Source organism: Coenobita brevimanus, chromosome 54, assembly GCF_032717465.1.
Source record: "Coenobita brevimanus isolate Jiangsu-jjx chromosome 54, ASM3271746v2, whole genome shotgun sequence".
Taxonomy (NCBI): domain Eukaryota; kingdom Metazoa; phylum Arthropoda; class Malacostraca; order Decapoda; family Coenobitidae; genus Coenobita; species Coenobita brevimanus.
The window spans coordinates 11,137,256-11,160,351 of record NC_137007.1 but is presented as its reverse complement, the minus strand read 5'-3'; the positions used below and the strand labels follow the sequence as shown (position 1 = coordinate 11,160,351).

Genomic DNA, 23,096 nt, shown 5'->3' with positions numbered 1-23,096 from the left:
GTTCTTATAATTTCCCTTCACTTGTAGCATTTTGATTCGCATTAAAAATATTATCTTTGCTTGTTTTGGTTGGAGTCCGGCCCTGAGAGCATCGAAATACGCGACTTTGCATCGAAAAGTAAGGTAGGCAGACCACTCCGAAAAGCATCAAAATTTGATTAATTGAATTCTAAACTGTCGAAAATATATATATATATATATATATATATATGCACATATCTATTTATCTATCTATTGCCAGACGCCTCAATCCCGTTTGGGGTGGCCACAAACAAATCGCCTCCAAGTCGCCCTGTCCCCCGCCATTTCACTGCCCTGCTCCCAACTCACACCCCTCTCTCTCATATACCTCTCCACCCCATCCCTCCATCTCATCCTCGGCCTCCCCCTCCCTCTTCCCCCCTCCACCTCACTCACATACACTCTCTTCATCAGTCTTTCACCCTCCATCCTCTCCACATGGCCAAACCACCTCAGTGTGTTCCTCATAACGCTTCCTATCACATCCACATCAACACCACAACGCTCCTTTAAATCCTCATTCGTCAGCCTGTCTCTCCACTTGACTCCACAGGCTCGTCTTAAATAACTCATTCCCACTGCTCTCACTCTTGATGTATGTATCTCTGTCTGTCTCTCTCTCTGTCTCTCTCTCTCTCTCTCTCTCTCTGCATATACAGTATATATAGCTAAATGGATTTTGCATCAATTCAACCACACCTTTTTCTTTGTCAGGTAATGCAGAGTCAGATAAACTTTTCTATAGCAGGTGCTGCCAGATGAATTTATTCAGTTGGAATGAGTCATAGGTGCCAGGGAGATTTTTAGTATGTTTCTAGCTGATGTCACTAATATTTTCATAGGATCTGTGGAAGCAGAGCGAGTGGTGCCTAAGTTAACACAAAACTACGCTATTGTCAAAGTGCGGTAGCCATACCGACTGCAGCTTCTGTGATGAGTGTGCAGGCATCCAGAGTGGCAGACATGGAGCAGGAGATGGAGAGGTTCACTCGCTCTCTGGCTTACAACCAGGCAAACCTACAGAAGATCCTCACTAACTCTCTCGACCAAGCCACCATCCTTGCTCACTCTCACACCACCAACATAACTGGGGCTCGAGGTGAGAGTCCTATAATTTGTTCTGATAACACACATTGCATATGGTCTTGTGTTTTATGTTGTGCAGTACAGTATTATGTTTTAGTGCCATGATTCTTCAAGGTGATGAGGATGAATTGTACCTACTGTACATACGATACTTCAACTTATTATTTTAAGTTTACTGTGGTTGTGTTTGGGATACTGATAATTTTGGTGGTAGGCCTTTAGAGACTGTTTGGATGAGGGAGAATCAGAATGACAGTGAATTGGTTGAAGAGGATTGCTGTTGTTGTTGTGGTTGCAGATTCATCTGAAAGTGAGCCCAGTGTGCTGGAGGAGACAGCTACCTCAGGAGGACTGTGAATGGCACTTGTAGTTTAGATTTGAATAGTTGTGTAAGATTACATAAAGTGAGGTCAGGAGAGTATATGGCTTTCTTACTGTACGTCAGTTTGAGAGTTCATTAGAATTATGGTTGTTCAGGATGCTGAGGGGCTTGAATTTTCTTGTATGAGAATCTTAATGCTGTCCTGTGTGCAAGCATTTTGCCATGGTTGGTCTTTTACATTGCAGTTCCCCTTATTAATAGCGATGTTTTGGAGTGGGATGAGAGATAGCACATATAAATGGGGACCGTATATACAAACCTGCATGTTTTTCTTGGGCCCTAGACAGGTGCTGGACACTGGTCCAAGGCTTCCCACACCTTCACCAAAGATTAGGAATAGAGAGTGGGGGAACCCTACTCCCTGCCACCTCTTTCCGTTTTTGTCCGCAGGCTCACAGGGATTATGAGGAACAGCTTCCTTCCCTCAGGGATTGGTTGTAATAGTAGTAGTAGTAATTGTTGTTGTTGTTGAATCACCCCAGGCAGACAGGCCAAGCAGACCCATCAGCCACAAGCAGGTGCAAGGCTGTCCCGTGCAGTGATCCAACGTTCCATTACACTAAGTACAGTGCCTAGCCACAGTGATGCGCAGGGAAGAATGTGGAGATTTGGTTCCTGGATGGATGCCACATTTGCATCTCTCAGTTAACATGGCCACCATAGTAGGCTCCACATCACCCCATTATTTGTGTATATGGTTACCACCTAATGGTATAAAGGGTTTCCTGGGTTACAGGAAACCATTAGGCTTGTTAATCAGTGCAGAGCTTCCTGTAGTGGAGAGAAGAGAAATAAAAAGTGATGGAAAGAAGAGGAGAAGCAGAAAGATAGGAGGGCAGACACAGAAAAAGAATGATAAATGTGAAGGAAGATGTAGGCAGCACTACATCAAGTGAATGGATGATGATTACCCACCACCATGATTGCCCACCACCTACCACCAGCATGTAGTAGTAGCAGTACTGTAGTAGTAGTAGGTAGAGGTAGCCTTTGTTTTGGCACCTCTTCCTGTGCAATTTTCATTTGTGTCTGGGTTGACTGCTGAAATGCTGACGACCTAAGGAGATATAGGGGAGGGGTTAGTTACTGATTTAATAAATATGATTAAACATTAGATGAGTGTGTTGTCCCAGATGATTGGCTAAAGATTGTGATTGTTAGTGCCTACAAGGGGAAGGGTGATGCCCCAGAGAGTTCTAGAAGGTATGATTAGAGTGACTATTGATGAGATGCAGTTTGGGTTTATGCCAGACAATGGTACCACTGATGCCATATTCATTGTTTGACAGCTTCAGGAAGAAATGGAATCCGTACTTTGCTTTCGTTGATTTGGATAGAAGAGATGGAAAAAGTTGAAGGGCCAGTTGCAGTGATAACAGAAGTTGAAGTGGAGATAGTCTTAAAGGAAATGAAGACTGGGAAAGCTCCAGGCCCAACAGGTATAACAGCTGATCCAATAAAAAAGGCTGGCAGTACTGGTGTAAAAGAATTGATAAGGACTTTTAATAACATCATAGTAGGAGGACAGCCACCTGAGGGCTGGAGAGATAGCTGGACAATGCCAATTTATAAAGGCACAGGAGATGCCCTTCTGTGTGGAAAGTACCAAGGGGTCAGACTGTTGGAGCATGGAATGAAGATATTTGAAAAGGTGCTGGAAGGGAGGCTGAAGCAGATAGTGAAGATAGATAGCCAACAGTTTGGATTTTGCGCAGGTAATTCCACAGTAGATGCAATATTCATCATGAGACAGTTGCAGGAAAAGTTTCAACAGAGGAGGAATTGCTTGTACCGTGTGTTTGTGGACCTGCAAAAAGCTTTTGATAGAGTACCAAGGAGAGTTATAGAGTGGGCCTTGAGAAGACAGAATGTGCCTGAGAGACTCATTGCAGCTGTCATGTCTCTCTGTATTGATACAAGATCAAAAGTTAAGACAATAGGAGGAACATCAGGATACTTTGGAATAGGAGTTGGGGTACAAGTAAGATATCTCGCATAAGAAGTGATTTAGACAGCAGTTCTCCTAGTGAAGTGTACTCAGTTGACTTCCAGCCACGGTGCACCGGGGATCATTTGCTTTCAACATTTCATCCACTGGATGTAAACAAAGTCAAATGTTACATCAGAGAACTTAATAAAACATTTTGCTCACTCGATCCATGTAACATGTCACAACTGCCTGATGTGTATGAGCATGCTGCAGACTTTATCTGCAACATAATAAATAGATGCTTCTTAGAAAGTAATTTTGTGCGGTCTGAGAAACGTGCTTTGCTTAGGCCCCTAATTAAGAAACCTGGCCTTGATGTCGAGAGCATGACAAATTATCGTCCTGTCTCTAACCTGTCTTTTTTATCCAAGATTATTGAGCGGGCCATACTTGACCAACTCTTACCACTACTGGAACACAACAGAGTTGTTCCTGTTGTTCAATCAGCATACAGAAAATACCATTCGACTGAAACTGCACTAATAAGGATTCAGAGCGACTTGGTGGCAAACACTTGTAGTGGGATGTCCTCTCTCCTAGTTCTTTTGGATCTGTCTGCAGCTTTTGATACAGTAGATCATAAACTATTGTTGGATGATCTGTATTTTTATGACGTTCGTGATAGTGCCCTTTTGCTCCTTAAGTCGTATCTGTCGGACAGATCTCAGAGAGTGGTTGTTGATTACGCTAGCTCTGATTCTGCTCCTCTTCTATTTGGAGTCCCTCAAGGATCAGTTTTGGGTCCAATTCTATTTACTATCTACACAAGTAGTTTATCGTCTTTACTTGATGCTCATGATGTGTCCTATCATTTTTATGCTGATGACACCCAGCTCTATGTTAAGATGTCAGATATCAACGATACTATGATAAAGTTTGAATCTCTAATGTCTGATATTAAGATTTGGATGGCTAAGAGGAAACTTAAGCTGAATGATGGTAAAACTGAGATCATCATCATCAGAGGAAACAGAAGGGGTGATGACACTGACAATGCCCTGGCTTTGAACATTGGCGTGTCACAGCTGCATCCAGTCAGTTCTGTTCGAAATTTGGGTGTTTATTTTAATTCTAAGTTAAATTACAAAGAACACATTAATCAGGTTGTAAGAGGGTGTAACTTGCATATCAGAAATCTGTATTCTGTGAGAAGATTCCTGAATAGACAGTGCCTCCTAACATTGGTCCATGCAGTGGTCTTGTCTCGTGTTGATTATTGTAATTCACTGTGGGTTGGTCTTCCAAATAATATACTAACAAAAGTTCAGTCTGTGTTGATCAGGGCGGCACGGCTTATCTTTGGTCTCCCCCCGAGAACCTCAACTACCCCGTTTCTGATTGAGTTGCATTGGTTACCAGTAAAGGCTAGAATTGAATTTAAACTGTGTCTTATTACATTCAAGGTTCTTAAGTTTGGTGAACCGAAGTATCTTGCTGAATTGTTAAAACTCCCATCGACACGCCCGGGTGTGATGTTACGCAGTGAAGATGATTCCTTGCGTCTTGATGAGCCAGGAGCCATTCACCAGTCATCTTTCTCTGATCATTCTTTTGCATATAGAGCCCCTAGATTATATAACAGATTGCCATTGTCCATAAGACAACTCTCTACTGTTGAATCCTTTAAGAGACAGCTGAAAGCCTTTCTTTTTTCAAAATGCTACGATCTGGAGAGAGGTATTATGACAGATGATTATAGGGTTTAATTTTTGCCACTTTCATGTATATATGATGTAGCTTGTATTATATACAAGAAATGTCAATTCTTGTAATTGTAAAAATAACGAGCGCTAGTGAATTCCCAAAAGGAAGAACTGGCGCTTTTGAGAAACAAAAGGCCAGATTATTATTATTATTATTATTATTACATCAAGCTTCAGCATTCAGTCCATTGCTGTTCATCATAATAGTGGAGGAGGCAACACGAGAATGTAGGGGGGAAGGCCCATGGGAATTGCTGTATGCTGATGACCTAGTGCTGACAGCGGAGACTAAAGAAGAAGTGGTGGAAATGTTTAATAGATGGAAAAATGGAATGGAGAAGAGGAGAATGAAAATAAAAATGGATAAGAAAAGGGAAATGGTGACAGGCAAGAAACCAGTAGAAAGAATTCAGTCAGGAAAATGGCCAAATAAATATGGATAAGACAAGGGTAAATGGTGACAGGCAAGAAACCAGTAGAAAGAATTCAGTCAGGAAAATGACCATGTGGATGCTGAGGCAGAAGAGTAGGAGTGAACTCAGTGTTGTGCACGGAGTGTACAGTAGTAAGTGGTGCCATAGAAGGTGTTTTGGTGTGCAGAATTTGAGAGGAGTGCAAAATTTCCGCTGCCCAGCCTGCATAAGAAAAGAGGCGGAGGGAGATGAAGCAGAGGATGAGCTAGAGGTGAATGGGGGCACATTACAGGAGGTGCAGCAGTTCTGCTGTCTAGGAGATGTATAGGACTGTGAAGCAGGGCGGAGAGATCATTTAGAACAAGAGTGGCATCAGCATGGTTAAAGGGGAAGGAAATAGCTAGCCTACTGGTCAACAAACACATACCATTGAGACACAGAAGTAAAATATATGAGGCCTGCGTTAGACAAGAATTAATATATGGTGCTGAAACATGGGCTTTAACAGACAGACTGATGAATGTTCTGGGGAATACTGATCATAGAATGTTAAGATACATGGTGGGAGTGAGATGGGAGGACTGAGTTTTGAGTGAGGAGGTAGCCAGAAGATGCGGGGTGAAGGATCTTGATATCATCTTGAGGCAGAGGCGGCTTTCATGGTTTGGTCACGTGAGGAGGAATGAGGAAGGGGGCTGTGTGAGAATAGCAGAGGAACTGGAGGTAGTGGGATGTCGACTGCCAGGAAGACCTAAGAAGACCTGGAAAAATGTTGGAACATAAGATATGGAAAGACTGGGTATTGGAGAAGATTTAATCCAGGATAGGAAGCAGTGGAGAAAAACCATTGCACGTCCAACCCCAGTTTGAATATGGGAACAGAAGGACGAAAAACGAAGATGATGATGGAGAAGGCCTTTGACAGAGTCTGTTGGAAGGTGGTGAAGTGGACGGTGAGAGAGCTTGGATTAGAGAGTGGCTGGTTAGAGTGGTTATGGCTATGTACGTAGGTGTTTGCACCTAGGTGAGAGTTCATGGAGATTTGAATGATGAGTTTTCCATGAATGTTGGTGTGCATCAGGGGTCAGTCTTGAGCTCCTTATTGTTTTTCGTGGTGCTTAAAACACTCTCACGTGACTGAAGAAGTGGTCTCCTGTGGGAGATGTTGTATGCCAGTGATTTGGTGTTGATTGCAGAGAATGAAATAGAGGCAGTGGAAAGATTTAGGAAGTGGAGAGTTGGTATGGGGCACAGGAGCATGAGAATAAATGCAGATAAAAAAAAAAAAGGTATAGTATCTAGGACGAGAGAAGCAGTGCACTCAACATGGTATGGCCATTGGCCATACCAACCACATTGAATAGGGGTGCTCACCATCCACTCCCTTAATTTAGTGCTGCTTTGGGTGTCTGCCCTGTCCTCTCTTCACTACTTCCTCTTCTGTCATTCTTTCCTCTTCTGTCATTCTTTCCTCTTCCTTCTGCCTGCGAGTGGCTTTACACTCCCTCTTCTGTCTTTCTTTCCTTCATTCTTTCCTCTTTCTTCTGCCTGTAGGTGACTTTACACTGAGTGACAAGCCAAATGGTTTCCTGTTCACCAGGAAACCATATACTACACTGGATGGTAACCATGTAACCAGATTAGTGTGCCTGGTGGGGGTGGTTTAGTGGGTAATTAAGGCACTCCAGTTGGATTGCGCCTGTGTAGGTTTATATCCGAGAGATGGTTGGGGTTTATTGCTCATGTAATGTCCTTCAGGGATGAGTGAATCTAGCCACTCTCATCTTAAATGTCAGGACCAACTTGTCTAGCCGCGGGCTTCAGCGTGCCTCATGGGACAGCATAGGATTGGATGATGGATGGATGGTATATAGGCATGGTGGTGGAACAGTCAAAGAAGAGGGAGAGTGGCCATGTGCAATTTATCACAAGAGCATGGGAAGTAATTCCATTTTGTGCAGTTTTTGTGATAAGTGGGTGCATGAGAGATGTAGTAGTATTAGAGGTAGACTGCGAGAGAATGTTCATTTCATTTGTGCGGCGTGTCGGAGAGAGTACTGTATGTGGAGATTGTCAAGCATGATAGGATTGATATTGCAGGTGATTATGTTGAGTGTGTGGAAGTGTTTTTTTTTTTTTTTTTTTTTTTTTTTTTTTGAGACGTTATGTGCTGGAAGTGGGGCTGGAGTTAACTCTGTGGCTAGAGTGAGAGTGGTTGGAAGAAGTTTGGGGAGCTGTTGCCACTCCCAATGTTGAGAGGGCTCTCCCTCCATGCCAAGGGATCTTTGTATACTGCATGTGTTAGGAGTGTAATGCTGTATGGTCGTGAGATGTGGGCAGCGAAGGAAGAGGATATTTGCAGGCTCAGATGTACAGAAATGACAGTGATTAAGTGGATGTGCAGTGTATCCTTGAATACGAGGCCTGGGGGGGGGTCTAGGTTTACGATGGAAGAGATGTGAAGAAGGATGGGACTGGAGTGTATTGGTGATGTGATGAGGTGGAGTAGATTAAGATGGTTTGGGCATGTGGAGAGGATGGGGGATGACGATTAGGTGCAGAAAGTAAGAAGTGTGAATGTTGGGGCTAGGGTTACGAGAGGCAAACCGAAGAAGACCTGGGATGAGATTATAGAGTGTGACCTCAGGGATAATGATTTGAATAAGGAGGCTGCCAGAGATTGAGCAGCAAGGAGAGCCACCATTAGGTGACCAAGGCCGACACATACAAGCATGTTGTAGCCTTTATAAACGAGACAGAACAAAACAATGGCTCTACCGGATATGCCAAAAACATTCACCACATTCTGCAGCTTCACAAAAACGTATCCGATTGAGTCAGTCTGGATGCTGCCATGCCTACAAGGGGTGCCAAAATCCCTGATCATGCACTTCTCCTCACAACATTCATCCAGCCAGCTCAATCTCTTGCCAGTTCCTTAGTCTTACTGACTTCCAAACCTCTCTTCCTCAAACATTCATCCACCATATCTCTCCACCTTCTCCTTGGCCTACCTCGCCTCCTCCCTCCTTCAAATTTGCCCAGGTATACCTTTTGCACCACTCTGTTGTTATCCATTCTTTCCACACCATCTCAGGACACTCTCTTCGATTCTGGTGTCCACCGACTTCCTCACTCCAGACCTTTCACGAATCACATTATTTCATATCCTATGCACCCTCTGTACTCCACATACATTCCTCAGCAGTCCCCTCTCCACAGTTCTTAATCTTGACCTTTCATTTTCGTGCCATACCATAATCTCACACCCATATGTTTTATGAAGTTGGCACTAACACTGCCCCACGTAAGCCTCGTGCAGCTGCAACACTCAAGCCTCTGTTTATTATCAAGGCCTTGATTGCACCAGCTACTTTTCTTCCTTGTGTCACTGTACTTTAAACTTCCTTTGCACATTTTCCACTCTTTTCTATCACTGTACCCAAGTATTTTAACTCTCTCACCACTTCCAGTCTCTCTCCATTCACTGTGACATTACACTGGGAGTCACCTTCCCTCTCAGTAACCATCACTTTACTCTTCTCTACATTTACTCTCAAGGCATGACACTCACAGACATCAGCAAAACTCTGCACTAGCCTACCAAGTTCTTGCCCGGTACTTGCAAGCAGTACTGCATCATCAGCATACAACAATTTTGAGATATTCCATCTATCACCACTCATTACCAACGCCATCCCTCTCTCCATTACTCGTGTTTTTACTTCTCTCATCACCCCATCCATATATACTGTACAGTATATTGAACAACCATGGGGACATCACACATCCTTGTCCCACGCCCACAGCGATAGTGAACCATTCACTTAGATGCCCATTAACCCCTTACACATGCATCACAACCATCATAAAAACTCTTGACAGCACCTAGCAGCTTACCATCTACACCATACATCCGCAAAACTTTCCACAATCTCTCTCTGCCTACTTTGTTGTATGGTTTTTCCAGATCCATGAATACCAGAAACACCTTATGGTCCTTCTCACAAGCCTTCTCTGCTATCTGTCTCACTGCAAATACTTGATCCACACATCCTCTGCCACTCCTAAAGCCACCCTGTTCATCACTCACTAGGACTCTTGATATCACTCTTACTTCCTCTATAATAATTCTTCCATATACCTTCCCTACCACACTCAATAAACTTATGCCACGATAATTCTTGCACTCACTTCGCTCACCTTTATTTATGTACGGGGGTACAATCACAGCTTTTTCCACTCGGTAGGCAGTTTCACTCATCCATGCATTCTTATATATCTCCAACAAGCACTTCATTCCAGTCTCTCCATTACACCTAATCATCTCTGCATGCACCTCATCAAAGTGTTTGGAGAAATACTTTGAGGTGGTTTGGCCATATTGAGAGGATGGAGGGTGAGAGACTAAGCAGGAGAGAATGTGAGTGGGGTGGAGAGGGGAGGGAGGGATGGGGAGACTGAGGAAATGTATATGGTATGATACTTATTGACAGAGTTAGGGAAATAACAGAGGAATTAGTTGGAGAAGAGTAGGGAGGTTTTAGGAAGGGAAGAGGTTGTGTAGATCAGATATTCATTCTTAGATCTTTAGTGGAAAAGTTTCTAGAGAAGGGAAAAAAAGCTGTATGTGGCCTTCATGGATTTGGAGAAAGTATATGACAGGATGGATAGACAAGGATTGTGGAAAATATTAAGAATATATGGAGTAGATGGGAAGCTGTTGAAAGCTGTGAAGAGTATGTGTGAGGGTGCTAAGGCTGCAATATGTGTGGGTTTCTACTTGAAGGTTGGATTGAAACAGGGATATGTCATGTCTCCATGGTTGTTCAATCTGTATATAGATGGGGTTATAAAAGAGATACAAGGTAGGGCAGTGGATGTTGAAGTGGCCCTAACGAGAGAGGGCAGTGTTTGGAAACTCCCTGTACTGTTGTTTGCAGATGATACTGTGTTGTTAAGTAAAGACGAAGGGGAGCTGCAAGGCTTGGTGGATGAGTTTCGGAGAGTGTGTAAAAACCGGAATCTAAAGGTGAATGTAGGGAAGAGTAAAGTTATGGTCTTTGAGAGAAGTAAAGTCAGTGAATGTACAGTGAGGTTGGATGAGGAGGAAATGGACAATGTGAGTGTGTTTAAGTACTTGAGTAGTATAATGAGTAAGGATGGAAGTTTAAAGGGTTAATTGCTCAAAAGGGTACAGCAAGGAAGAAAGGTTGCTGGTTCCTTGGAAGCAGTGATAAGAAACAGAGAAGTGAGCATGGAAGTGAAAAAGTTACTACATGACTATATTGTGATAATAACTCTAACATATGGAAGTGAAGCTTGGACCTTGTTGGAGGGACAGACGTCAAGAGTGAGAGCAGTGGAAGTGAGTTATTTGAGAGAAGCCTGTGGAGTCACATGGAGAGACAGACTGACAAATGAGGATGTGAAGGAGTGTTGTGGTGAGAATGTGATAGGAAGCGTTAGGAGAAACATACTGAGATGGTTTGGCCATGTGGAGAGGGTGGAGAGTGTGAGACTGATGAGAAGAGTGTATGTGAGTGAGGTGGAGAGTGGTAGAGGGAGGGGGAGGCCAAGGATGAGATGAAGGGATGGAGTGGAGAGGTATATGGGAGAGGGGGATGTGAGCTGGGAGCAGGGCAGTGAAATGGCAGAGGACAGGGCAACATGGAGGTGATTTGTTTGTGGCCACCCCTTATGTGATTAAGGCATCTGGCAGTAGATAGTCCTTGACTCCTACTGTTCTGCTGTGGCTGGTGAAGCTGTTGCACTGCACAATATATCCCATGTGGTTTAGTGGCCACATGGGATGCATTGAGGAGCTTAGTTGGAGTCAGAGTCAATGAGGATCTCTGGCAGTTGGCCCAGGGGAGCAGCTGTGGGACGTCATGATGGACTGCCTGCTTCAGACGACTCCAAAGGCACCCGCAAACTCACATCCAGGGGAGACACAACTGTTGACGATGTGCTAGGTTCTGGTTCCATCTTCGAAGGGCTGGTTTGACGCTGTGATGATGGCAGAGAATGGTGGACTGGGCAGGTATCAGAGGCCTGATAATGGAGTCGAACATGGGCTGGTGATTGGAGTGACAATTCGGGCTGTGGATGACACTCTGGTGCACAGAATGCAGATCCTCCACTTGACAAAGAGGTACCATCTCTCTATCACAATCCAGGTGCTTGGTATCCTCAAGCACTGGCCTGTGGTGTGCCTGGAATGTACTTAGGTGGAGGATAGCTGGAGTACTGCAGTTCTTCAGGTCGTCCTCATCTTCCTCGTCACTTTCTTGTGGCTGGGGATCAACAATAGAAATGGCAATCTCGATATGAGACAGTGCCAAAGCTGAGATGGCCCCCATCCTCGTCAAACCACTCCCGCATGTCATTGACATCCATGGCCACATCTGCGTTATGAAGGTGAGTGTGGAAGTCATCCATGTCAAAGCCCAGAAAGTTGTGTCTGCTCTTGTTTCCCTGAGGAAGATGAAACCAACCACTTTCGAGGGTTTTCACCCAGACTTCTTTACATGTATTTGCCCATTTGTGCAGTACACTGCAGACTTGAGGTTGTAGCACCACAGGTTTTCTAGTGTCCTCTGCGCTCACGTGTCCAGCCTGACACTGTTCGTCCATGTCTACGAGAACAACCATCACCTCATCCAGGAACCTCCGTCAGTTCAACCTCTTCAGCTCACTCCTGCATGTAACAATTGACAGCCCAGTCTCATTATATGAAAGGGTTGCGTGAAGTGAATACCTGTTGCATAACGAGTTTGATATAACATGAGTTCATTGGGGTTAGGGAGGGTGACCTCAACCATGAAACCTAATATGCCCTCCACCTCAAAAAAAAAAAAAAAAAAAAAAAAAAAAAAAAATGCCACCCACCTGAAGTTTGTCCTGTGCCAGTATGAGCTGTCAGCAAGGGTCCCCCCAACCCCACCCCAGGCTGAGGGACAGTTGGAAGCCCTGGATGACCACTCCACAGAAAAAGGTATGCGTCAATTCACTTAATACCATACACTGCACTATTTGTAAAGCTCTTGCACAATTATTTGGCAATATTACAGTAATAGTGCTTCTGTGGCCTTTAATGCACAGAGTGGAACAAAAGGCAGTCACAGTGTAGGTAAACGCTGGACGGCCATCTTGTCTCACTCGGCTTGCTAGAGGTCCATTAACCCATGGTGTCTGAGTGTCATGTATAGATGACTACCTGTAGCATGTATATATGATCTAGTGTTTTGCGGCATTGTTTGAATGTTTTGCGGGTAACTACCACCACAGGCAAACACTGGCAACCTTTCTGCACACATCCCAGTCATGCTCCAGTTACCTGTGTCCTTCCCACGTGGATAGACCTACACAAAAAATTTTCCCTGTGTCCGGTGAGATGTTAGCCAGCCTGCCTCAAGGTCATTGCCATAGTGACCACATTCCCCTGCTCACACCACCGCAAACTTACACCACACTTCTCAAAGCCTACATGGAAATGTTTTTTGTGGTTGATTGCGATATTCTGAAAGAGTTTTTTTTAATGTAGAGGGCTAGTATCAGCCTTAATTGTGCCATGCGTACGGACACAGCCACAAAAAATACGAAAAGTTACCCCACTTCCATCAACAACAGAAATGGCAATCTCTCTCTGACTCTATTCACTAGCAGGACAATCTGAGGCCATCAGCTTGAAGTCAAAGGATTGGTGAGTATTATGACACTTAGTTTTTTATTTAAGCCTAAGTATTAGCTGAGATATTGCAGTATGGTAAAAAAAAAAAAAAAAAAAAAAAAAGTGATTTTCCAGAAATCCCTGGCTTGGGGAAGGGTTGGTGGAAATAAACACCAGACACCAAGGGTTAAGGAGATGGTGGATGCATAAAGTCGACACAATTTCCAAATTGCAAGTTTCAGTATTTCACACACAAAAAGGTACAGTATCACTTTATATGATACTGCACATGGCACAATTTATTAAGCACTTGCTCTGTTATTTGGCAGTAGCAGTGGTGTTTGAGTGGTCATTAACCCTCTAAAGACCCATGTAAAGTGCGACATACTGTATTCTCGGTCACAGTGCTGGACAAAGACTGAGTGCATTGCTGGTTTTGTGGATGCAGTATGATGGGGGGGATGTTGGGGAGGGTTTGTTAATGTCATCCTACTCCATAGATTATGGAAATCTGTCTCAATGTGCACTGCTTTGAAAAATGGCGGAACTGCCAATGCAGACACCCATCTCTTTGGCATTAGTATTCATGGATAGCATAGCAAACACCTGTCTTTTAACGGTTAATGCACAAAATGGAATGAAAGGCAAACGATCACAGTGAATGTAAACACTGGACGGCTATCTTGTCTCGCTTAGCTGGCTAGGGGCCTATCAAGGGAATGGTGATTATGTAAGGTTGACACAATTTCCAAGTCACAAGTTTCATTATTCCACACACAAAAATGTATCACTTCACTTAATTTCACACATTGCACTATTTTTTAAGCACTTCCACAGTTATTTGGTGATAGCAATGGTATTGCAGTGGACTTTCATGTACAAATAAAATAAAAAACAGATGATCACAGTGGATGAAAACACTGAGCAGCCACCATGGCTTGCATTCATCATACGTCCACACAAGATTCTAGGAAGTGTCTGTTGAAAATATCATTCTAGCAAAATCACAATTAGTTTTTTTAACGTTATACTGAAACTGTATAATTATCATTGTTGCAGTTTATCACATAACGAGAACTCACATAATGAGGCCGGACTGTACATTGCTTCATCAGGTTTCTCTATGGGCAAATTCCTGTTCTTGAACACATCCGTAACCTTCCCCACACCATACATTTTTTTCAAAACCTTTTTTGTTTTGTTTTTGGCCTTCAGGATGCCATGCAGGGCTGACCTCTTTATATCAATTTTGCAGCCAAAGTCATCCCTGCTGGTGCCTTGCTCATGCACCTCAGTCACTTTCATGTTTTTTGCAAGGCTCAGATTCATGCTCTTTGTTTTTCATTGGAGAGGAGGAAGGCAGTTCCCTACATGAAGCCATTTTTCACGATCACAATTGGGTAGCTAATGCTTTTCACATTTGAGAGATGCGAGATGCAGAGGCAGAGATGTTAACACAACAAAAGACACAGCAAGATTAAGGCTGACCACATGCAGTACAGTGTGTCCACAGCCTCTGTTCCAGGCCTACCAGAAACAGCCCAAAAATAGTCTGACCCACCACTGTTTCCTGCTCACTCCTCGCTAACTTAGCCCAGGCAGGTGGGAAAAACCACTGTCAGCACTGGCATCTGTGTTCTTAGTCACCCCATGTGTGGGAAGCAATCTGGGTGTCATTTTGTACATTATTTATACAGAGTATGGTGAACATTAGAAGGATTTAAATAACACAGGAGAGCATAATAAGGTGTCATTGCATTATGTGCCCCACATAATGAATATTATACGTTAAAATGCAAAAATGTGTCTTCTGGACTAGAGTTGTCTGGTTAGTCCGCGTGGTTTTCCCCATTTACCAGATGATATCAGGCTTCTATGACCAGTTTGTCTGGGAGCCCTAGGAGTGTTCTTTAATTTCAATATCCAGTCTAGTGGGTTGTGTAAAAGCAAGGGTTTACTGTATCACTGAGAATGTACATGTTGTTCAGGTTGATATAATGTCAAGACCTCATCAATTCTTTTGGTTGTGCTTGTACCAGTCAGTGCTTTTAGCATAGGTGTAAAGCTTCGTCTGCCTATGGGTGACTCTACACTGAGTGACAAGCCAAATGGTTTCCTCTACACCAGGAAACCATTTACAATGCTGGGTGGTAACCATATAACCAAATTATGGCACCTGGTGGTTAGTGGGCAATTAAGGCGCTCCAATCGGATTGAGCCTGTGCAGGTTTCAATCCAAGGAGTGGTTGGGGGTTATTGCTCATGTAATTCCACTCAGGGATGAGTGAAGCTGATCACTCTCATCTTAAATGTCAGGACCAGCTTGCCTAGCCCTGGGCACCTACACTCCTCATGGGACAACACAGGATTAGATGCTGATGATGATGATGTGAAGTTGATGAGCTGCAGAAAACACAACTTCATCCATGTGCTGTCAAGAAGTCTTTTTCAGGATTTATAATGAGCTAATTCATTCCACTTAAAGGGGAGGCATGAAATGAGTATATATAGTACTGTACTTTATATTCAAGCATATTATTAGGTTCTGTATTCCAACTAACTGCCCTCCACCCATCTCCCACCTCCCTACCCAGAGAAAGCAGCAGAGCTAGAGCTGAGAATTAAAGAGATGAAGTCAGCAATGGGCAGCCTGCACGGTGACAAGGATCGTGCTGAGAAGGAGCTGCAGATGATGAAGCAGGAACTGGAGCAGCTTGGTGTCTCAGTGCAGGACAAGGTATGGGTATGGGTACAAGTATCAGCGGTGCAGGGTTGTGACAGCCAGTTGTAATGGAAATTCTGCTACAGTATTCATATACACTTGCACAGTAGTCCTCTCTTACACAGGATATATATATACATATACAGTATATAGACTGTGTGTGTGTGTGTGTATATATATATATATATATATATATATATATATGTATATGTACAGTAAAACCTATAAAACCTCGATTTAACGGCATTCATTCTAACGGCAACCCCAAACTAACGGCACAAATATCCCGAGGAGTATTTATGCAAAAATCTTTTTAAAATTCCCCCCAAATGGGTAAAAATTAGGAAGAAATTAAACTATGGCGGGCACCGCGTGCATCTCAATCATCTGTTTGCAGTTTCCCGCCAACTGGATATGTTTATGCTCACCCAGTCTTCCTGCCGCCTAGCCTGAGCCCAAAGTGAAAAAAAATTAGCATGTAAGGTTAGATTTACGAACTAATGTTATAGACTTCATAACTTAGTGAACTTATTTACATAGTGCCATCTATTCTGCTCCAACCTGCCCACTAACTTACCTGGATTACTGTACTGTACTTACCAGGATTACTGTATGGTACTTTACTATAGTACAACACCACACCTACCTGCTTTCTTTTGTTCTAAATATAAATTTTTTTTTATTGATTTTGTATGTCTGCACATGTTTATATGCTTAAAAATGTGTTAAAATGTGTTAGCGTGAGTTCCGGGGGTATCAATAGTGTAAGCCCTAATCTAACGGAATTTCATTTTTTTTGGCATGCTCAGAGCCCCCTAGGGTGCCATTAAATCGAGATTTTACTGTATATAAATATAAATACAAATATATATATATATATATATATATATATATATATATATATACAGTACCCTTGCGTCCAACACGCGTTTGTCCAGCACGATTCGTGTCCAGCACAGAGAACAATAATTAGTAAGATTTAATTCGGTTTAATTACTGTAACACGGGTGCATTAGCATGACACGGACGGAGCTCTGAGAAGTGGGCGAATCTGCAGAGTTCGCCTCAAGCACGATCACCCCTGGTCCAACACTGTCATACTGGATGTTCCTGTGATGCTGAGAGGCAATAAAAACTTCCGATCAAGTAGCCTCCCCCGCCCACTATCGTGAGGTGATCGTGATGTCGCCCAATTAAAAACGCTTCTGCTCTCACGTGATGTTTTGTTTAAATTTCTCCCGCCACAGCGTAACTCAGTTGCATAATTCGCATTGGAAGGTGCTTTTTTCTTGCTGCATTTTCTGCCCTTGTTACTGCATTTTACCCTGCTCACGATGCCTAGGAAGCCTTCTGAGAACCCCAAGAAGCGGTGGCACCTCCCTCAGGCCACCTAGTTAGAAAGCATTGAGAGGAAGAAGAAAGGGGAGAGGAAAGTGGACATTACCAAGACCTACGACATGAATGAAGCCAACGTGAGGACCATAATAAAAAACCAAGACAAGATCCTGGCAGCAGTGAAAGCTTACAGAGTGCTAGGACAGGCAGAAGCAGGACCTTCCATGGCTGTGGACAAAGATAGTGATTCTGAGTGTGATTTTGAAGGATTTAAGAGGGAGGTTGAGGAGGAGCAACAGCCATTACCCACTAGTGACGCCAGCAGCCATCCTCCGGGGACCCAGTAGGCCTTGGATACCACCTTCCATTCCCAGCAAGCCCAACACTATCCTAAAAGGTTAGTTATCATTCATAGCACAGTACCATTTATTATAATTACAGTAGTACTGATATATGTATAGATATATGGTAGGTATTTAGGGTGACTTTTCCTAGGGTTGCTGACATAATTCATTTTTCCCTATAAGTTCTGTTGTTTGTCCAACACGTTTTTGGTCCAACACGGGACCCATGCATGACAATATTACCATGTTGGACGCGAAGGTACTGTATGTATATATATATATATATATATATATATATATATATATATATATATATATATATATATATATATATATATATATATATATATATATATATATGTATATATATATATATATATATATATATATATATATATATATATATATATATATATCTATATATATATATATATATAGATATATATTTATATATAGCACAATCCCAGTTAACTGGGAGGCTTGGGGAATTTACCTTCCCAGTTACAGACTTTTCCCATATTTCTGATATTCAAATCAAGTCTATAAGTCTCACAGCAGTAAATACAATTCAGGTACTCACCACTCACATCAAGGGCCACACTAAGAGATTCCACCTGAAAAATTGCCTCATAAACACACACCATGGTCATAACGCACATGCATGCAATGCCTAGCAGTACTGCAAAGTGCAAAACTCTATTCTGTTAACTACCGAATTATTTAGTGTATGTACTGTACTCATAGAAATGGAAAAATAAATAAAATCTTGAACATTTATTGAACTGATGTTATGTTAAGACTGCACCGTAGAATTATCACGACACCTGTGCCCCCAGGTGAGCTTTGTTTACGGTCCCGGACCCAACTGACCGCCACCATTCCACCCCTCACCCACCAATCAGCTGTTTTCCACCATTCTGATGACTACTGAAGTATTCGTTGTATGTACTGTACTCATAAAAATGGAAAAATAAAGAAATAAAATCTTGAACATCTATTGGTGAACTGATGTTAAGACTGCACTGTAGAATCATCACGATACCTGTGCCCCCACATGATCATTGTTTATGGTCCCGGCCCCGACTGTATTTCTTCCCCACCTGACCACCACCATTCCACCCCTCACCTGCCAATCAGCTGTTTTGCACGAAATAAAATGAATGATGTACAAAGTGCAAGCATACTATTTCTTTTCTTTTTCCAGCAAAGTAAGCATTCCTATTAATATTTTTTTTTTTCAACTCTGCCAGTGCACATGCGTTCTAAGATGAAAATGTGGTGCAAGTTAGAGTCTGTCGGTTAGGAAGAAAAACGCACCGGCGTTTGCTGTTTGTCTATTTGCTCTCCCAAGGTGTCTGGTTTACGAATTCCATGCCTGTCTTTGAGATGATTTAACCATCCAATACTGAAATCACACCCGACTTCTGTATTCATTTTACTGTGATACTCTCTTGCATTTTCTTGTATTAGATATTGCTAAGCAAAACCACTTGTACGATGAAGAGTATGCCTTTATTCAGTGGATTTACTTGCTTCGCTTTTCATGAAAAATTCATTGAGCTTGGATACTTGAGTCTTGATATCATAAATCATTGAATTTCCTACATTATATTCAGTCATCAGTGTTTTATAATGTTCGCCTTTTTCAAGTCTATTGCTTATGTCCAGCATCTGTTTCAAGGTAAGCATGACACACTTACGTTTAGTTTGCCATTTAGGCATTTTGGAGTGTAGAAATACCGTCTATCAGAGCAACACAACAGCAATAGAGCTTGTTTACTGTCTGGTGGTAAAAAGCAGACTGGTTGTTTATGTAGGGTGTGGAGCATGACTGAATTCAAGTAGGGGAAACGGGGGGAGAGGAGGGATGGTTAAGGGGATTTTCTAGGGATTTAAATTAGCCAGAAATGCCTTCACTTTGCTTTGTCCGACTTCACCCAGCCTCGCATGACATGATAAAACGGCTGTTTGGCGGTCCATTCAAATTGGCGTACAGTTATTACTTACTAACACATTCACCAGCCCTTGAATTTTCCCATTTTTCTGAGTATTCCGTTTGTCTGGATACCGGATAGCAGGGATTGTACTGTTTATATATATATATATATATATATATATATGCAGTGATAGCCCAATTATCTGGGCCTTTTTTTTTTTTTTAATTTTATCTATCTATTGCCAGACGCCTCAATCCCGTTTGGGGTGGCCACAAACAAATCACCTCCAAGTCGCCCTTTCCCCCGCCATTTCACTGCCCTGCTCCCAACTTACACCCCCCTCTCTCATATACCTCTCCACCCCATCCCTCCATCTCATCCTCGGCCTCCCCCTCCCTCTTCCCCCCTCCACCTCACTCACATACACTCTCTTCGTCAGTCTTTCACCCTCCATCCTCTCCACATGGCCAAACCACCTCAGTGTGTTCCTCATAACGCTTCCTATCACATCCACATCAACACCACAATGCTCCTTTATATCCTCATTCGTCAGCCTGTCTCTCCATGTGACTCCACATGCTCCTCTTAAATAACTCATTTCCACTGCTCTCACCCTTGACTTGTGTCCTTCCAACAACGTCCAAGCTTCACTTCCGTACATTAGAGATGGTATCACAATACTGTCATGTAGTAACTTTTTCACTTCCATGCTCACTTCCCTGTTTCTTATCACTGCTTTCAAAGAACCAGCAACCTTTCTTCCCTGCTGTACCCTTTCAAGCACTTCACCCTCCAAACCTCCATCCTTACTCATCACACTACCCAAGTACTTAAACGTACTCACATTTTCCAATTCCTCACCATCCAACCTCGCTGTACATTCATTGACTTCACCTCTCTCAAAGACCATCACTTTACTCTTCCCTACATTCACCTTTAGATTCCGTTTCTTACACACTCCCAAACTCATCCACCAAGCCTTGCAGCTCCCCTTCGTCTTCACTCAACAACACAGTATCATCTGTAAACAACAGTACAGTGAGTTTCCAAACACTATCCTCTCTCACCAGGGCCACTCCAACATCCACTACCCTTCCTTGTACCTCTTTTATTACCCCATCCATGTACAGATTGAACAGCCATGGAGACATGACACATCCCTGTTTCAACCCAACTTTCAAAGAGAAAAATTCACTTAGTTCACCATCCACACGCACTACAGCCTTCGCACCATCATACATACTCTTCACAGCATTCAACAACTTCCCATCTACTCCATATATTCTTAACACTTTCCACAATCCTTGTCTATCCACCCTGTCATATGCTTTCTCCAAATCCATGAAAGCCGCATGCAACTTTTTTCCCTTCTCTAGAAACTTTTCCACTAAAGATCTAAGAATGAATATCTGATCTACACAACCTCTTCCCTTCCTAAAGCCTCCCTGTTCTTCTCCAACTAATTTCTCAGTTCTTTCTCTAACTCTGTCAATAAGTATCCTACCATACACTTTTCCTATTATACTAAGAAGACAAATGCCCCTATGATTACCACACACTTCTTTTTCCCCTTTTCCTTTGTCTATCTATCTGTCTATATACCTAGGCTGCTTCCCCCAAGGAAAGGGAGGTAGCCGAGACAGGACAACTCACTCTCCATTTACTCATCCATTCAAACACATTCATTCGCATCTTAGCCCCAAAGGGGAGAACGGACAGATCCTCACCGCACCACACCGCACAAGGGTCAACTGGGCAATGCAATCAGTGACATCCGCAGCAGGGCCCGACAGCAGAACTGGTTTACCCCTGCCACATCATAACAGACCCATCCCCTTACCCGCACCTGACCTGACTAGCTGATCAGACCAAATGCGGGAGAATATCCCCTCAGGGCTGCGTCATCACTTATTCATTCACAATTTCTCTCCATTTATTTCTGTCACGCACAGCCACTCTTCCTTGCTCAACAGACATCCCCTCTCGCATCCAGCGCTCTCTTCACACTGTCCATCCATCCTATTCGTGGTCTTCCTCTCAGCCTTACACCTCTCACATTAGATCTAGTTATCTTTTTCACCAATCGCTCATTATCCATTCTCTCCATATGCCCAAACCATTGCAACACCCTCTGCTCAACTCTGCCAGCCATCTCCCGAACAACTCCAGTTCTCCTTCGCACTTCATCATTTCGCACCCGATCCATACGCGTCACTCCACACATACTCCTCAGACATCTCATCTCCATTACATTCAAACTTTTCCTCTCTGCTACACCCATATTCCATGTTTCAGCCCCATATAATGCAGTCGGTACCACAACACCCTCATACAGCCTTCTCTTTACATCCATTCTAAGCGAACGACATTTAAACACTTTTTTCATTCCTCCCAGCACCTTTCCTACTTCATTTATTCTCAACTTCACTTCTGCATCTATTCTTCCATCCACAGCAACATGTGACCCTAGATATTTAAAACAATCTACCTCCTCAAGCAACTCACCATTCAAAACTATATTCATCCCCCTACCATCTATCAACCTCGTACACTTCATCACTTTACTCTTATTCTCATTTACTTTGAATTTCCTCCTTTCACACACCCTTCCAAACTCCTCTACCAACTGTCTCAATCTCTCCTCTGAATCAGTCACCAGTGCAGTATCATCTGCAAACAGCAGCTGCTTCAGATTCCAGTCTCCTCCATCAACATTTACCAGACTCAGACCACCTAAAACTCTTGCATTCACCTCCCTTACAACACCATCCATGTAAATATTAAACAACCAAGGCGACATCACACATCCCTGTCGCAGCCCCACTCTCACGGGAAACCAATCACTCACAGCATTTCCCACTCTTACACAGCTTTTACTATTTACATAAAAACTTTTCACCCTTTTAGTAACCTACCATCAAGTCCATACAATCTTAAAACAGTCCACAAAGCCTCCCTATCAATTCTATCATACGCTTTCTCTAAATCCATAAATGCCCAAAACACATCCTTGCCTTTCGCTAAATACTTTTCACACACTTGTCTCACAGCAAACACCTGATCAACGCATCCCCTCCCTCTCCTAAAGCCACACTGCTCATCACTAATCACTCCCTCTGTACCCTCTCTAACTCTCATAATTAACACTCTACCATACACCTTACCTACAACACTCAACAGACTTATACCCCTAGAGCTAGTACATTCATACTTATCACCCTTGCCTTTATACAACGGGACCACACAAGCACTTGCCCAGTCAATTGGCACCATACCTTTCTCAAAGCACACATTCAACAATCTTACTAACCAGTCAACAATAGTCACTCCACCACCCTTCAGGCATTCCACAGCACACCCATCCATACCTGCAGCTTTCCCTGTTTTCATCTCCTTTACTGCCTTCTCCACTTCCTCCTTCGTGATCAAAGAATCATTCAACTCTCCCAACACATTTATTCCTTGCACCCTTCCATCCGCCACAATCTCAG

At 43.0% G+C, this 23,096-nt stretch overlaps 1 protein-coding gene across 1 annotated transcript in view; it reads left to right on the top strand.

The window, feature by feature from the left end:
• LOC145400929 (uncharacterized) overlaps positions 1 to 23,096 on the top strand; it is a 260,302-nt gene that overhangs the window by 92,562 nt on the left and 144,644 nt on the right. Inside the window, exons 2-3 of the mRNA XM_080273292.1 lie at positions 864 to 1,120; positions 15,862 to 16,004. Coding sequence (XP_080129418.1) covers positions 955 to 1,120; positions 15,862 to 16,004 — 309 coding nt within the window. The 5' untranslated portion in view covers positions 864 to 954. The remainder of the gene's footprint in view (positions 1 to 863; positions 1,121 to 15,861; positions 16,005 to 23,096) is intronic.